General features: G+C 32.9%; 1 protein-coding gene across 2 annotated transcripts; it reads left to right on the forward strand.

The window, feature by feature from the left end:
* The first annotated feature begins 7,298 nt into the window (after positions 1-7,298).
* Positions 7,299-14,544, forward strand: LOC127699876 (uncharacterized). Of its 2 annotated transcripts, XM_052203283.1 has the most exons (6): positions 7,299-7,412; positions 8,897-9,304; positions 10,536-10,635; positions 11,814-11,954; positions 13,265-13,369; positions 14,324-14,544. In XM_052203283.1, exons 1-6 carry the CDS (start codon positions 7,346-7,348, stop codon positions 14,472-14,474), a joined length of 972 nt encoding a protein of 323 aa, XP_052059243.1. In that variant the 5' UTR covers positions 7,299-7,345; the 3' UTR covers positions 14,475-14,544. The 2 variants fall into 2 exon arrangements, with proteins under 2 accessions (XP_052059243.1, XP_052059244.1); XM_052203284.1 differs by lacking the exon at positions 11,814-11,954.
* The last annotated feature ends 4,031 nt before the right edge of the window (positions 14,545-18,575 follow it).

The raw sequence follows: 18,575 nt of genomic DNA on the forward strand, positions 1-18,575 counted from the left end.
AAAAAGAAATGAAATTGGTCATCTAGGACTCCACATTTTTTACATAATAAAAAAGAGGTAAAACATACCAAGGGGACATTCGGAACTTACAAGTCAAAAATAAACTGACAATCCAATGGTAAAAAACGAAAGACGACGAAAAGAGACAAACATGTCCACAAAAACACTACATAAAAACTAAAGACTGACCAACACGAACCTCATCAAAAACTGAAATGATCTCAGGTGCTCCGGATGGGTAAGTATAGACCCTGCACTCGCCATGTTATGGTAAGTATATTTAAATTAGATGATAAGTCTCATTCGATGATGTCACAATCGTGGAAAAGAGGATAGAAGATATGGGATTTCAATAGAAACACGCGTATGTATTCGATTCAATTCAATAAGTTTTTTTGTCGTTAACCACTTAAAACAAGGCATGTGATTAGAAATGGAATAAGGATAACGAAAAAAATAATATAATGCTAACAAATATATATATCTTGTTGAGAGTATAAATATGAGTTAATACTAAAAATACAGTTTCCAGACCCAAGATATGTAATTTATTGTTTCATAATTAAAAAATTGTTGTTTTAAATTTGTGTGTGGAATGTGATTATTATTATATTACTAATTTGAGTTGATTTGTTTCCTCTATATATTATTAAAATTTAAGAGTCGTGATATGTATAATTTCCATATTCCCTCAAATAGTTTTCTCAACTATGTATACAGCTGTGGTACCTGCTATCTTAGAGTAGTAAAGTAAATTGTAAAGTTTATTATAGTAGCACGTGTAATGCAACTTATAAATATATATTTATCATGGTGCAGAATAGAATCTTGCAACCGGCCCAATAGACCACCATGTCCCTTTTACCACTTGTATGAATCTTGCAACCGGCCCAATAGACCAACATGTCCCTTTTACCACTTGTGTGAATCTTGCAACCGGCCCAATAGACCACCATGTCCCTTTTACCACTTGTGTGAATCTTGCAACCAGCCCAATAGACCAACATGTCCCTTTTACCACTTGTGTGAATCTTGCAACCGGCCCAATAGACCACCATGTCCCTTTTACCACTTGTGTGAATCTTGCAACCGGCCCAATAGACCACCATGTCCTTTTACCACTTGTGTGAATCTTGCAACCGGCCCAATAGACCAACATGTCCCTTTTACCACTTGTGTGAATCTTGCAACCGGCCCAATAGACCACCATGTCCCTTTTACCACTTGTGTGAATCTTGCAACCGGCCCAATAGACCAACATGTCCCTTTTACCACTTGTGTGAATCTTGCAACCGGCCCAATAGACCACCATGTCCCTTTTACCACTTGTGTGAATCTTGCAACCGGCCCAATAGACCACCATGTCCCTTTTACCACTTGTGTGAATCTTGTAACCGGCCCAATAGACCAGCATGTCCCTTTTACCACTTGTGTGTAAATGTCGATTCAATTTCGAGAAAAGGACAAGACATTTACCTTGACTGTATATAGTATTTCAACTTTAATAGTGATATATTACTAGTATCTAGTATTAACGGAACATCAAAATGGTTTTATTTTTATCAATCCAAAATATTTAAGAATTAAAAAAAAAAAAATATCCAACAGCATATGTTTTGCAGTTTATAACTATACCAAATCTAAATAAAGCTTTCGTATTCGCATCGTATAATCGTTTAATGCATCAGTCACACATTCAGGATTTTTACTGCCGTCCTTGATATATAGGACCATTCCTGATTAAAATTCCAGTGCCAAAGGTCTGATCAAGATCCTGTGATTCGTTGTTTGAAATTTAAGCTTGATTAAGATTTGAAAAATATCCCTTTATTCAATCATTTAAATCATATATTTTTTCTGGAAGCATCCCGGCAGATTTTGTAGTTTTCAGTCAAATTTGACCCGATTATCCCGTTCTCATTCCGATTCTGATCCGTTTTGTATCTTTTTCATGCAGTAAAAAACGACCGAATCTATAACGACAACAGTGACCGGATACATTTGGTTCAAGATCTGGCCTTACAGTCATAGACATTTTGATAATCGTACTCAGACTCAAAATTCAACCAATCAAAACACTAGATTTAGTGCGTTGACTTCTGAGTAAAGTTTTATGACTAGAAGACCTCAATCGACAAGAAAAGGCAATGAAAAAATGTCTCTACATCATGCCCGTTCAACAGGACTACATCTAGACAACACAGGACATTGGTCCAGAATCAAATAACATTAAGGTTATCGTCCCTGTCTATATATACAAATCAAGTGGAACAAGCATCCCATAGATGTATTGTGCGGGGTCGGAAAATAATTTTGACTGTGAAAGTGCACCAGTTACACATACATTGCACAAGTAGTTGTAGCTGATATCCATTAAAACACCGAAAAAAAAATATTCTTGTTTCAAAAAAAGAGGATTTTTCTACACAACTAAAATGTTAAATGAACTAATGTTGAAGTGAAATTAATCTGAAGGAACAAAATTGCCCTTAGCTTATGACCACAAGATAGTCCGTGCGACTGCATGCAGTGTGTATATGTTGGTTTCGGCAATCTTCTTCCGATTATTTCGAATTTTTGAACCCTTAGTGCACGGTGCATTAGTTACACATTTCTGATCGTAGACATAAAGTCAACGTTCAAAAGGAACTGATATGGGAATTTCTCACAACTGACTTCCTGAATACTTCCCTCTAGTTTCTATACAATGTCAGTTGCTTGTTGTGTCATATAGAAGTAGAAAACAGTATTTTTACTGACAAAAGATCTCCTGAAGCGTATTTAATTTAACAACCTTAAGGTTTCCAGTATTTCTTTACTCCTGTAGAGACTTTTATGGTAATTATTTTGACAAGAATGTCACCGATTTAAAGCTTCAATTGTTTTTGGAAAACGATTCACCATCTGCTCCCTGAGGCAAAATTTTGGCGGGAACTTGTCATGTGCATGACTAGTGTTGCGACAAGAATATTTTTCACATCTTTTCATGGTTTCTCGACGGCTTCTTCAAAAACTGAAAAAATCGCCAAAGGCATATTTATAAGAGAAAAATATATCTGTTCAATTCTTTACAGTTTGTTTTTGAGTTTTCTACGCTATTATTAAAGCTTCATTTTACAAGAAAATATTTCACGACCTGTAATTTGTTTAAAAAGGATATCCATGAAACCGCACAGCAGAAAACACTTCCGATTAAATCTCTTTCAAAATAAATTACTTATAATTCCTATATGCAATATTAAGATACAAGTGCGATGATTTGAATTATCCTTTAAGAAAATCATCTCTTTGTATTGGCACTGTGGCGTATACTATCCAAGGATGAAAATATAGCTATAAATTCTTGGCACTTATGAATTTCAAAACGAAATGAAAACTTATGGCATTCATAGTGATTCATTTTGTTATTGCTCTTCGTCAATCCCTCCGGGAGCAATGGGTGCAATGGTTAGATGCAACTCGAGTCCGTCAGTAACTTTTGATAAGAGATTTTGTCATACGTTTTATCGATGAGGGCCCGATAGTTTTATACTAATACCATCACCAAATTACTTTAACTACATCTTATTTAGTGGTGGGTTTAGAGAAAGAGTCGGGGACCAAATTTCAGTGGCGTAGCAAGGCCATTTTTAAGTGTACGCCCGAATCGCATCGAGGAGTTCGAGGTCCCCTAAGCTGGTCCAGGGCAGGAGACCTTCTGGTAGGTCGCGAACCCCCCCCCCCCCCTGAAGTTCATATCTGTCATTAAAAACTCATATCAATAGCAACATACTTGATCGGATATAAGAACAAAACTGTACGATAAAAGAGATGATTTCAGCTTCCAATTTTGAACTACTTTTCTTTTCTATATAGCAACATTCCAGCAGCACCTGCATATAAACCTCCCAGTTGACAAGACATTACAGAGCTTGCATTTCCTATCATTATTTCCTTGATAGATGGTTGCTGCTTAGAAGGAAGCTACTGAACCAAGTGAAGAGTTCCAAGTGGTGAAGTTGAAATCATCCCTTCGAAAATTTCACGGTCGACATCACGAGTAGGTTGACCGTTATGGATATCTGTTTCACTGATTGCTAATGGCGACGGATATGTTCAAATTTTGATATTACCACAATCCCATCCTCTTTTTCCTCGAGTGTGACCTACCGAATTAGACTTATCACTGGGTTTGTACATACATCAGCAACACGACGGGTGCCACACGTGGAGCAGAATTTGCTTACCCTTCCGGAGTACCTGAGATCACCCCCAGTTTTTGGTGGGCTATGTTGCTCAGTCTTTTGTTTTGGTGTTGTGTTTTGTATACTGTTGTTTGCCTTTTCGTAGTTTTCGTTTTTTGCCATGGTATTGTCAGTTTGTTTTAAACTGATGAGTTTGAATATCCCTTTGGTATCTTTCGCTTCTCTTTAAGAGTCTAATTTGTTTTTTTATGTTAAATTTATCAATTTTGTGTTTATTTGGAATTTAATGTACATTTAATTAAGAGAAAAATGTCCAAACCAGTTGCTTTAAAATATGTCTAAAAGGAGATGTGGGGTAAACAATCAATCAACAAAAAAATCTAAACTTTAAATAGATAGTAAAAAAGCAAGTCTCCGTTTCAATGTTGTCATTCTATTCATTTTTTTACCTTATTTAATTTACTCACCTTTAAATTCAAATTTCATTTATGGACACATGTCCTAATTAATTCTCATAGATGATCAGGTGTAACGTAAAATAAATATTGAACTGTAACATAAAAATGCAAACCACATCGTATCTCAGCAGATAATGAATTGATCTAAACAATAGTAAACTGAGTAGAATTCACAGTAGATTCAGACTTTGGCAGAAAATGAACGAAAATATAATATAAAATATGAAAACAACACGTTATTAATTTCATGCGTCCAGAGCGCTTTTCTGGATTTACCTTCACCAGGAACGTTCAAAGCCGAATATTTGAAAGCCGAGGATGCATAAGAACCGAAACAGTTGCAGAGCTATATGACCAAAAAGTATATAAAAATGATATGATACCAGTTAAAAAGTAAAGGAGTAGGCCCGGTAAGACCCTTTTTTGGCCCCAAAATATAGCATTTTTTAAAATTTGTTGAAATGTAAACTTTAAGCTATTAATTGGAAAGTAGAATACTTTTGTTCAATAAATATGGGCTGTTGTTGACAACACAATGCACATTTGTGCTAATTTTAAGACGGTTTTTGTCTAAAATGCATTTGTGTTCAGTCTTAATATTCAAATATATGTTGTATTTGATGGTTATATATAACATATATAAAGGTTGAGACTGAACACGAATGCGGCCACTTACATTTTAGACAAAAACCATCTGAAAAGTGACGTTTAATGGCATATTTGATAGATTTTTCATATTTAAGCTTAAATTTGAGCGTCTTTAATGACCAAATCATTTCAAATCATATTACATAAACTAATTGAATCGACTGAAATAGACACTTAAGTGTTTAAAAAATATCAAAAATCTTTCATCAGATGTACTTCGAATTTTAGGCCAAAACTAGCCGTTACCGGACCTTCTACTTTCCGGCATCACTTTGTCTTTTATCTTCAATTACAAGTCATTGGAGAAAGAAATTCTGAATTACAAGGCTCGTGTGCTTTTAATCAGTTCTTTTGATTTATTTGGGTTAAAATATTTTTTCTTCAAATTTATGTGTACGCCCGGGCGTTTTGACGTAAACGTAGCTACGCACATGCCAATACACAAAGAAATAAAATAAAATATTATCAATATAGGATATTATTACAGTATGAAGCATTTAGTGTAATGAGGTCGATCTTATAAATATAATAAAAAAATATATATAATATTTATTAACAGGAAACAATAGAACCAGAAATATAGGTTCTCATTTTGAAGTAGTTCTCCTCATGACCAGTGCAAAGCAGCGAGGAACTTTACATCACATGCAGAGATCATCAAGGGGAGGTAATTCAGAACCAGCTACGGATATTATGAGATTATCCCTAATAATGGTTCTCCTCATGACTAATGCACATAAGCAAGGGGTTGACATTGAAATACATATTTAAATAAATTACATATATTACAATCATTTAGATCTACCATCTATAAACAGATTTTAGTTTATGCTGTGTCGGATCCATAGGCGGTCTACCAGCATATATGCAGTATTTTTTTATCGAAGTAAGATCAAATTGGAGTTTTGAATAGAATTTCAATACCGTTTAACCATTTGTCGTCTGCCTGTTTCTATTTTTCAACATTGATTCTGCTTGCACACATACAATAGGTCTCATGATGGTCAGCTTTTCCGCTACTGAAAAAGACAATAAAAAGAGTCATACAAAAGAACTTTTTTATTGTCATTTTTGTTTCTTAGTTGATGTTAATTAGTTTCACATTTCAAAAAAGTGAAAAAAATATTTGTGCGTATTACAGCATCATGCAACATTGACTTAATTGACAGATTCATGTTTGTTAGTAACATATTTTGACAAACTTTGTGGTTGAACATTTTCTCGAACGTTCTTCGATTTTTCACGATTAACCGTATCGTATAATAAATATCATTGCATGCTTTGGAAATGTAAAGAATTTAATCGAGGAATAAAACACTTTTTTGTACTTTTTTCATAGAGAGATGAATAGATTTGACAATAATCTAATGCAGTTATTCGTATATGTGAGAGAGAAAATCGACATCTGATTAGTTTCAGATACTTCAAGTATGATTCAATCATCAACCTAAGTCCTTGTCATATATATTACATCTTAATTTCTCGACCTTATCTTATATTTTGAAGCTGGAAAAAGTAACCTATCCCAACGGCTCATCCCTACCACTCATTACATAGTAAGTGGCATCCACGCGGCGTTTTCGTGAAAAATCATCGATTTTGGTCAATTTTCAGATAGTTTTTGGACCAGCCAAAAAGAGCACACGCAAGTACCAACTGAATAATGTACCATGGTGTTTATCTTCTTGTACAACATCTGTCATGCAAATATTTTGTATGTGGTCAATTATAATTCCCACTCCCAAAATATGCGTGAAAAGAATGCCAATATTGTCTGGAAATTATGTTATTTTCTAAGTAAATACCATAATATCGTAGTTTCACTTTGCACACACTTATCAATTATCTTTATGTCAAATTCACCTTATTTTGTAATACTTCATTTTAGGGCGAAAATGGTCCTTAGTGCACCTAATACTTTCATAAAATCAAGTTGATATTATTTTTCCGGAAAAACATATACAAAGTCGATCCGATTTTGTACCTTTATATAAGTTATCATCGTGACGTCATACAGATTTTGAACGTCAACAAAAATGTTTACTGTGAAAAACAATGCATTCATGGAAAGCATTAGCGATAGTTATCATTGAAGTTGTATTGTGTACAGAGGGGTTTACAGGTAGGAAAAGTGAAGAAAATCTGGTCTTGACGTTTATGGATAAATGGGACCCATATCCTCTTTATTAATAATATTATCATGTTTGATGTCAAGGACACGAATGATATCAAAAAGAAGAGAAAAGTACCAAGATGTGGATCAAAAACCATAAGTCGATGGAGAAAGACTTACAAAATCATTGCCAAATTTCAAATAGTAAAACTCTACACACATACAAAACAAAAAATTGAAATGCAAACACATCTTTTTTAGACAAATGACAAACTTGACCGTAACCATTAGAAACAACACCTATAGGTAAAAACAAGAATTTGAAGAAATAAATTCATGAAGCTGCTTAGCTCATATTTTAGTCACTGTCTATGCCGTATTCCTCGCATTCTGATCATCTATCAAATAGTTGATTTGAGTATGTATCCTTTAGGGGGCAGTGTACATACCATCTCTGGATTCAGTTAAACATCGGGATGCAAAATTTATGCAAGAACTAGCATAGCGATAGCTTTAATCCCATGTAGGCCTATATCAGTATAGTAAAAAGGGTCTTGAAGAGGATTGTTTTCAAGAAGAAGCTGTTACATGTAGTTTCTACCACTTCATTGAGTAAGACACGATATTTTTTAAGCCGAAACAGTTAAAAATATTTTCATTTAACTAGTGTCGAAAGAGGAGGGCAATGGTATCACAGGCAGTTCTGTGGCGACATTTGACACATACCTGATGACCTCTCACATAGAACACACTGTAAGATAAAGTTTATGAATCGGAGTTGTGGGTTATACATCAACGAGACAGAACACCAACGACATATTCCAATCAAAAGGAATGTGTGGTTACAGTTATCTGCCCAGTCACAGAACGATCACATACAACTGATAAATACATTTTAGGACGGTAGATCTTGCATTATGTGTAAAGGATAGGGTTTTATGGCCAACACTAAAATTTGCACTAAATTCCAAATAAATGATCAAAGTAAAATTTGCCCTTGGATTTCGAATTCATTCATTCGTAGCAAAAATTTCATATTCATATTTACCACCATGACGAACAACACTGTCCAGGACAGATCTGAAGTCCTGTCTGGTTCCAAAACGACTCCGCAAAAAAAAAGAGTGACATCTCTTTTCTACAGCATATTAAGTCCATATCGTTTGCTTTCAACGTTTTTGTTCGGACTTTTTTTTTACTATCAAAACAATAAAAAAAGGTATAGGACTATACAGCAGATATACTATATATATGAAAGATTATTAATTCCTTAATACCCAAATCTATTTCGATGCTTTCAAATTCACGTATATCCCAGATCTCCTTATACTCATATTCGAAGATATCGGCAGTTTTGCTTAATGCCCCCCTGGCAGATATAAAGATATTGGGATAATGACAGGGCAGATATGGAAAAATCAAGCATAAATCTATATAATTATCCAAACGAAAATGTTAATACTATTTAGACAAACATTTTAATATACTTTTAGGGCATTTTAGGAATGTGCCAGAAGATGTGGAAGTAAGCAACGAACAAATAGTTGAAGTACCAGTTGATAGTTTTTTCGGAGTATTTAATGACCCGCTAGGCAACATTGGGCAACAAGATGATGATAGTAGATTTCCTAGAAACTGGCTACGAACAGATACTGAAACCAGAATAAAGAAAAAGCGGAAACCCCAAAAAGAACATAAAGATCACAATCGTCCAAGGTTGGAATTATTACATTTACTTAAAGAAAAGATGAGGCTACATGACATTAAGGGGATTTCTGGGAAGGAAAAGAACAGAGACAGGAAAGATGATAACATTTGGGCAGAAAAAGTGAATACTACTAATTCATCTCCTGCTGTTTTACAACCGGTGAAACCATCTAAATGGAGACTATTTCTTTACGGTAAAATTTCTTTCATTGAATCTATAATTGTATTTCCAATTCTGAAATTCTTATAGGTTTGCAGGTTTAGAACTTGGTGTACTGTCTGTGTTAGTAATAATCATAATTTTATATACATAACTGTCAACTAGGTTTGCAACCACGTGGGATCCATCACAATATTTTATTTCTTTTTTCTATCTTTTTATTGAATTATTATCATAAGTCCCATCAGCAATGCATAATACGTCATTAGTGAGAGGAAAATGCTTCTTTCTATAGTTTTATTCAGATCATATAAACTGCAGATAGAAGCAATTGAATGCTTTAACCTATAAATAATGTTAAACTTTTCGTATACTAGTCATATCATACCTGTCATTTGCATTATTGAAACGCGCAGGCAGTCATGAACGACGTTCCGTTTTATTAGTTAATTCAGTTCCAATTCATCTGTATAAGATAAGATAAATTTTATTTGCAATAGAGGACCCATTATATAGGCATAATCAGTACATAAGAAGATAGACAACTCGATTTGCCTAGCGAATAGATATGTATTTTAACAACTTGACGTTATAATGCCGACTAGAAGCGTTTTTTCTCTAAATCTAAATGGAACATAAAACATGTTGATATTGTTGTCTGACTATTCAATGATTGAATTTTATGAAAAATCTATTTGATGTGATTATTCAGCAATAAATAAAAATATACAATAACATGAAAAATTTAAAAAAGTCTGGTCTACACACGAGGTCAAAAGTGTTGCACCTTTTGAAAATTCCACTATACTTTTAAGGAAATTACTTTTCAAAGACAAATATGAATTTCTGTACGTATAGAATATGGCTTTATAACAAAAATGAAAATTTCAATATTATGAATAATGATTTCTCAGTAAATGACATGTGATAAAAAAAAATCATAGTCATAAACAACATTTCTTTAAAATCGAACCTGTAATAAGTTTTTGGTAATGTTTTAAAACAAAATGTCTTTTTATATGAAATATATGTACGGGGAGTTTCCAACACTGAAGTAATTGAGCATTTTTTTTTAAACAACGTAGTTTTCCATTCCCTCTGGTAAGACAATATATAATTTAGAAAATTGCATTAGTTTTTTTATATACGCAGACTAACTAAAGTATACTGCGTGCATGCGTTCATATTGTATAACTTTATTGCATCTTCAGGATTCGGATATTTTTCCAAGTGAAAAATGAAACCGATACTAATATGTATTTCAGATCATAGTCTTTGGTTTGGAATAGCAGTAGGGGCTACAATTTCTTTAGCAGTAGTGATGTTAAGTTTACTCACTTACAATTTCATTCAGAAGAACCGAAGGTCAGTTTGTTTCTAAAATGAAGACTTATCACACTTAGTAGAGTATAAAAAAATATATGGTAGGAAACAAATAAATTATTAAAAAAAAGTACAAAAAAGCACATCCAAATTAAATCGAAACAAGATTTTTTTTAAGCTGAAATTGAGTTTTTTTGTACTGTAGATTTATACATTAAAAGATAATTTCATGTGCACTGTATGACGTATGAGGGTCTGTATGGAGTTGCGAAGTAGAGAATAATAGACAAAAAATGAAGATTATAGAATAACGGGGTGCAAAATAGATAGAGAATAACGGGCAAAAACACGAAAGAATATAGAAAAAATTGTCAAAACTAAAATAATACAAAAATAAAGACTCCCCTTTCCTCTCTAGACTCTCTTGTGTCATTCAAAATGAAGACCCCCTTTCCCTCTAGACCCTCTTGTATCATACACTACATAGACCCCCTTTCCCTCTAGATTTTCTTGTATCATACAATTTAAAGACCCCCTTCCCCTCTAGACTCTCTTGTATCATACACTATAAAGACCCCCTTTCCCTCTAGACTCTCTTGTAAAGTTTGAAATATAAGTGATTGAATTATGAATTTGACCTCAGTTGACCCCTGGATATCAAATTGGCTCTGTGGAATACTTGTATGGCACTCAAAAACGAATAACAAAACTTGACAGAACCCGCATCAATGAATGTGTGCAACTAATGAAACAACCTTTAATGTATTTCAAAAGTCGACAAAAGCATTAAGAATTGAAGAAAAAACTGAGTAGCTCTTTCAGGATCTTTTAGTGATCAATACAAAAGAATGCTAATTCTGAAGCTCAATGATAACTGCGACACTTATTTCATTAATGTATGATGAGTGTATCATAAAAATAAAATTTTAAGAAGACCCAGGTGCGTCGTATCAAAAAATCATCAATATCGATCAAGGCGAGATAATCCAATCGAAAGCCTGTATTTATTTTTATCTCGAAAAATTTTACTTCTGTACAAACCCACAGGCACTTGTCTCAGAAAAAAAATTTCCTATATACCTTAATATAACATTTTTTTTTCTGAGACAAGTGCCTGTGTACAAACCGTATACCAAATTACCAGTTATAAAAATCAAAGTCCGTCGAACTATAATATTATTCAAATATTATATTCGTGCGATTTTTTTTTACATTTGCAGACGAAACTATTGTGTAGACCTGAACAACTTGAGCCTGTGTACTCTAGGGAACGGGAATCAAAAGAAAGAACCAGTATATGTACGTCTGTCTCAACTCCATAATACAAGACATAAGAAACCCGGAGAGTATATAGTGAGTGTGTACGTATCAAAATATATTCTGACAGTTGTGTCTTATTGCTTTTTAAGTTTTCGCTTCGATTTCGTCAACATTTGAAATACTTTACGCTCGTTACGTTTGTCACAACATTTATTGATGCGGGTGCTATAAAGTTTTGGATTTTTTTAATTTTGCATGTCTTTCCAGTAATCCTGATTATCCATAGTCCCGATTCAATTTCTGTAGGTCTCAACTCAGGTCAAATTTGTTTAAATTTTAGTCAACCGTTTCTTTTGTTCTCTTTTTGCTCTTACCAATTTTTGTATGATTTTAAAACTAAACTAAAACGATGAAACAAAGGGATAAAAAGGGTGTTTATTTAACGTGCAAAGAGCAATGCATCCTCTCAACAATTGGCAAAAAAATTCATACATCTCTATTTCGTTCGAAAAACCGCAAAACCTGTGCTTTTTTGGAAATGTAATGTACACACACAAATGTGACAAAAAAAGACAAAATAACTGACTTAAAACCCCTCCGCATATTTATGTGCTTGTCCTAAGTCAGGAACTTCGTCAGCGACTATCTTATGACATACTTTAATGTTTTTATTTTTTGTTTATTTGGAGAATTAGACGTGATGACAGATCTTTGATTGTTTCTGCATTTATTCACATTCTTATATAGACTGGGGACTGTTTAGCTGTTGACATATTGAAGCCTGTTCTGTAGATGTATTTTAATTATATATTTGTCGTTGGGTTGCTGTCTCATTGACGTATACCCCATATCTCCATTTATCCATAAACTAAGTTGTAAATGGAAACAATGAAATACAAATAGCCTACTTACGATAGGATGTGATAAAAGAAGAATTGTGACAGTGACATCTTGGACCTTACATTTGACTATTCTCCTAATGCTTGAAATTTATAAAGTTTTTTTTTCATTTACAGAATCAATATTAACTCTTACAAATAGTAAAATTACAAAAAAAAAAAATGAATATTTGTTTGAATAAAGAAAATAACTTTCTGGGATAATACATTTTTTTCAATTAGTTCACATTTTCTTTGCATTTTCTGTAAGTATATTGAGTCTCATAGATTATCTTTACGTTTTAATTTATGTAATGTTTATATAACTCTGAAATCCATACAAATCTATACCTTAAACGAGCTCAATAACATGTTCTTATATCCGGTATACATTCAACAAAAATTACGATGTTTTCCTTCTCAATAAGAGTTCCATATTTAATTAATTCTTTGTTGTTGTTTTCCTAACATAAAAGTTAGAAACTGAAGAAGATTTGGATATAAGAATATTTCTTAAATCTTTCTTTTTCTAGTATGGACCAGTCAAACAATTTTTCAGTTTGCTCCGAAGAGTCTAGCTCGGAGGAAGAAATGTTTCATATATCTGATATTCAACGTATGAAACCTCTAAAGAAAAGGTATTTATATATAATAACAAACCAGTACTATAAGAACTGCCACAAGGAGTGCAAGGCCATGATTTTTGAGAACTTCTTCAAATTTGCACATTTTATTGGGAATTGCATTTCATCAAGTTATATAAATGAATTAGACAAACTTTCAATGTTATGACGTCACAATGACGTCTTAACATTCCCTTATTTCACGAAAATGGAGAAAAAACCTGATTGTATTCAGTTTGGCGTACATATTGCCTATGTGGAAACATCGTGCACAGCAAAGAAACCATAAAATAATTCCAAAAACGTTTTTTTTTTATAGCTATCAACATAATCTTACTAAATATAATACTGTTCAACATGTACTTTTCCTGTCCAACATATGCTCCAAAGTTAATATAATGCAAGAAAATTCATGAAATTTTCGAAAAAGTACCAATTTCGTCTGTTGCAATGGTAACCCGACAAATGTGAAACAGTGCGATGTTTTTTTGTTTAGGGCCAGTTGAAGGTGCGGGGTTTTCTCGCTGTGTTGAAGACACATTGGTGGCCTTGGGCTGTTTTGTGCTCTTTGGTCGGGTTATTGTCTCTTTGACGCAATCCCCATTTCCATTCTCAATTTTATTTCATTTTCTTACCACATGTTATCTCAGTCTTGTTGTGGTAAAGTTTAGATCGTTTAACGTAACTTTTTAATTTTCATTAAACTTTTGACCAGAATGTATATGAGTTATACTCCTTTGTATAGTGAATAATTAGCATAAACAGTTGTTTACCATTCAAACTGGGATGAACCAGGGAATCTTATCTACAACATAACCAAAGACACCTTCGGGTATCAGTTTTAAAGTCAGTGGAAAAAACTACAAGACGCAAAGAAAAATGGGAAACGTAATATGTTCATCGAAATAATAAAATATGATTCCTTTGTAAATGTGATAATTATTTTATCAAAGAATCTTCTTTTTTTAGCGCATCTAAAATAAGTATGACTTCAACACCAGTAAAGATGACGCCTGCGCAGCACATTGAAAATTTAGGAACTCCGGAGAAAACCAGAATTGAATCACCTGTGGCCTCACCGATTATCACTGACCAAGAAGAAGAAGAAGACGAGGACTGATTTGGCAAATAATCATTATATATTATGTATATATGTACTTGTTATAATCTCATTAAATTGATGTTATGAATTATTGGTTTTTTTGTATCAAAACGTTTTTCAAGACTGTCGTCCGCTCATATGATTTTGTGCATGATGCTATACATGGGCGATTTGTCCGTTGAAAAGAGTAAAATTGATTTATGTAGCATGGAACTTTATATTAAACAATTTATCAGTTGTTTTTTTATGAGATAAATGGCTTTGAATATGAATGACCTTTACAGACAGGCATCTAGTGGTTCTTTCGAATTTAATATTCGTAGATTTCTAGAACACCAAAAAAAGTATAGTTGCATTCTTAAAATCATTTTTCGGTCGTTGTTTAATTTCAATTTTTGAAAGCTGTTTCATAAATCTATTCTTTTTATGGTATTCAACTGGTAATATAAAACTAGATTAAAAATAAGAAGATTTGGTATGATGACCAATGAGACAAAAAGATAAATATTGCCGTTATATACTCAAATATAATTTTTAAACACTTAATCACAGTGATATTGTACATGTTGCTATTTTTAACAAGTGACTGAACGTATTCATTTGTGCTGATTTGATGAGCAAAGGACCATAGTATCAAAGTAATAAAAACTGTTTGAGACAGAGATATATATATCTCGCCCGTCGGCAGAAAAATTGAAATAAAGACAATCTGATATGTATTGATAGTAATGCAATTTTATACAAAATATCATTGATCTGTCACAAGTAGTTCCTTTCAAACTGACTTGAGCAGAAAACTTAACATTGAACATTGCTAATATAATAATTTCAACAATGAGCGAAACCCATACCGTATAGTCAGCTATAAAAGGTCCCTCCTAACCCTCCATAACAAAAGGACAAAAATATAGTATGTCATTCAAATAGTGGCGTGCTTGACTGTGCTGTTACACCACTGTTCCAGGTTAGGGGAGGATTGAGCGCTCACAAACATCTTTAACCCCCCCACATTCTTTATGTTCCTGTCCCAAGTCAGGAGCTTGTAGTTCAGTGGTTGTCGTTGGTTCATGTCTGTAATATTTGTATTTTGTAAATTGTTTTGTTATAATTTAACCGTTATTTTTCTCGTTTGAATTGTTTCACATTTTTCATGTCAATGCCTTTTATAGCTGACTATACGGTATGGGTTTTTTTTTCTCACGATTGCCTTTAATTGCTAACATCCACTTTATTTGATCTCTGGTGAATAGTTGTCTCATTGGCAATCATATACAATTTCTCCTTTTTTACATCGCGATGACCTTGAGGTCATCCCGATGTATTGCTATCGCCTAGATTTCCATTATGTAAATTAGTTTTGGGTTTGTAACCGATCTATAAACATGATAAATACGCGCACATAAACGAGTGCAAAATAACATTCCTTATCGTTTGATATAAATACATCTCTTCAATGAATACTGATAAAAATATTTTTGTTTACAACATAAATTAATAATATGAAAATGTTTTGTAGTTAGATATATATATATAAGTAAAAAATCATTGATAATATCAATGCACACGTACCGAAAAATTGTGTTAAAGCATGCGGAAGAATATCTCAAAGAACGTTTTGTGAAAATACCGTCAAGGACCGGTAACTCTGTAATTGATTTTGCGGGAAAATATGAATGCCTACTCGTATCCAATCTTAGAAAAATCGAATTTTTACAGAAAAGTGTCCACCATGCACTTGCATTGCACTATTTTTAGAATAGTAGAATAGAATGATATACAAATGGATTCAAATCATATATATATGTAACTGTTATTTAAATATAATATAAACAACAACTCAGTGTATACTGACTTGTATCACTACAATATAATAGTTATTACGGTGAAGTTGAATTTCCTGTCATTTATTCATCATCCACGCACGAACTTGTCTCAGAAAAAAATATATCTCTGTACATTAACCTCAGTTTTAGGTAAAGAGATATGTTGTTTTTTTCTGAGACAAGTGCTTTTGACCATCCTCAAGAACTTGTGGTCATCCGATGTTCAGTACTTCAGTACTTTGATTCTATAATACTATATCTTATTTTGAGAAAATCAATACATGCAGCAGGGGTCTATATAGTGTATGATACAAGAGGGTCTAGAGGGAAAGGGGTGCTTCATTTTGAATGATACAAGAAAGTCTAGAGGGGAAAGGGGTGTCTTTATTTTTGTATTATTTCCGTTTTGACAATTTTTTTCTATATTCTTTCGTGTTTTTGCCCGTTATTCTCTATCTATTTTGCACCCCGTTATTCTATAATCTTCATTTTTTTTGTCTATTATTCTCTACTTCGTAACTCCATACAGATCCTCATACGTCATACAGTGCACATGAAATTATCTTTTAATGTATAAATCTACAGTACAAAAAAGGTCATGATTTTTGAGAACTTCTTCAAATTTGCACATTTTATTGGGAATTGCATTTCATCAAGTTATATAAATGAATTAGACAAACTTTCAATGTTATGACGTCACAATGACGTCTTAACATTCCCTTATTTCACGAAAATGGAGAAAAAACCTGATTGTATTCAGTTTGGCGTACATATTGCCTATGTGGAAACATCGTGCACAGCAAAGAAACCATAAAAAAATTCCAAAAACGTTTTTTTTTATAGCTATCAACATAATCTTACTAAATATAATAACATGTACTTTTCCTGTCCAACATATGCTCCGAAGGCAATATAATACAAGAAAATTCATGAAATTTTCGAAAAAGTACTAATTTCGTCAGTTGCAATGGTAACCCGTCAAATGTGAAACCGTGCGATGTTTTTTGTTTAGGGGCCAGTTGAAGGTACTGGGTTTTCTCGCTGTGTTGAAGACACATTGGTGGCCTTGGGCTGTTTTGTGCTCTTTGGTCGGGTTGTTGTCTCTTTGACGCATTCCCCATTTCCATTCTCAATTTTATTTCATTTTCTTACCACATGTTATCTCAGTCTTGTTGTGGTAAAAGTTTAGATCGTTTAACGTAACTTTTTAATTTTCATTAAACTTTTGACCAGAATGTATATGAGTTCTACTCCTTTGTATAGTGAATAATAAGCATAAACAGTTGTTTACCATTCAAACTGGGATGAACCAGGGAATTTTATCTACATGAACTAAACAAAAGACACCTTCAGGTATCAGTTTTAAAGTCAGTGGAAAAACTACAAGACGCAAAGAAAAAGCGAAACGTAATATGTTCATCGAAATAATAAAATTTGATTCCTTTGTAAATGTGATAATTATTTTATCAAAGAATCTTCTCTTTTAGCGCACCTAAAATAAGTATGACTTTAACACCAGCAAAGATGACGCCTGTGCAGCACATTGAAAATTTAGGAACTCCAAAGAAAACCAGAATTGAATCACCTGTGGCCTCACCGATTATCACTGACCAAGAAGAAGAAGAAGACGAGGACTGATTTGGCAAATAATCATTATATATTATGTATATATGTACTTGTTATAATCTCATTAAATTGATGTTATGAATTATTGTTTTTTTTTGTATCAAAACGTTTTTCAAGACTGTCGTCCGTTCATATGATTTTGTGCGTGATGCTATACATGGGCGATTTTTCCGTTGAAAAGAGTAAAATTGAAATATTTAGCATGGAACTTTATATTAAACAATTTATCAGTTTTTTTATGAGGTAAATGGCTTTTAATATGAATGACCTTTACAGACAGGCATCTAATGGTTCTTTCGAATTTTATATTCGTAGATTTCTAGAAAACCAAAAAAAGTATAGCTGCATTCTTAAAAACATTTTTCGGTCGTTGTTTAATTTCAATTTTTGAAAGCTGTTTCATAAATCTATTCTTTTTATGGTATTCAACTGGTAATATAATACTAGAATAAAAATAAGAAGATTTGGTATGATGACCAATGAGACAAAAAGATCAATATTGCCGTTGTATACTCAAATATCATTTTTAAACACTTAATCACAGTATTATTGTACATGTTGCTATTTTTAACAAGTGACTGAACGTATTCATTTGTGCTGATTTGATGAGCAAAGGACCATAGTATCAAAGTAATAAAAACTGTTTGAGACAGAGATATATATATCTCGC

This window comes from Mytilus californianus, unplaced genomic scaffold, assembly GCF_021869535.1.
Source record: "Mytilus californianus isolate M0D057914Y unplaced genomic scaffold, xbMytCali1.0.p SCAF_42, whole genome shotgun sequence".
In the NCBI taxonomy this organism is placed as follows: Eukaryota; Metazoa; Mollusca; class Bivalvia; order Mytilida; family Mytilidae; genus Mytilus; species Mytilus californianus.

Excerpts from the sequence above, each read along its gene's own strand:
- LOC127699876 (XM_052203283.1), top strand. The coding sequence starts at position 7,346 with ATGCATTCATGGAAAGCATTAGCGATAGTTATCATTGAAGTTGTATTG. Across the intron at positions 7,413-8,896 it reads GTGTACAGAGGGGTTTACAG|GGCATTTTAGGAATGTGCCA; the intron begins GTAGGAAAAGTG and ends ATATACTTTTAG. Across the intron at positions 10,636-11,813 it reads TTCATTCAGAAGAACCGAAG|ACGAAACTATTGTGTAGACC; the intron begins GTCAGTTTGTTT and ends TTACATTTGCAG.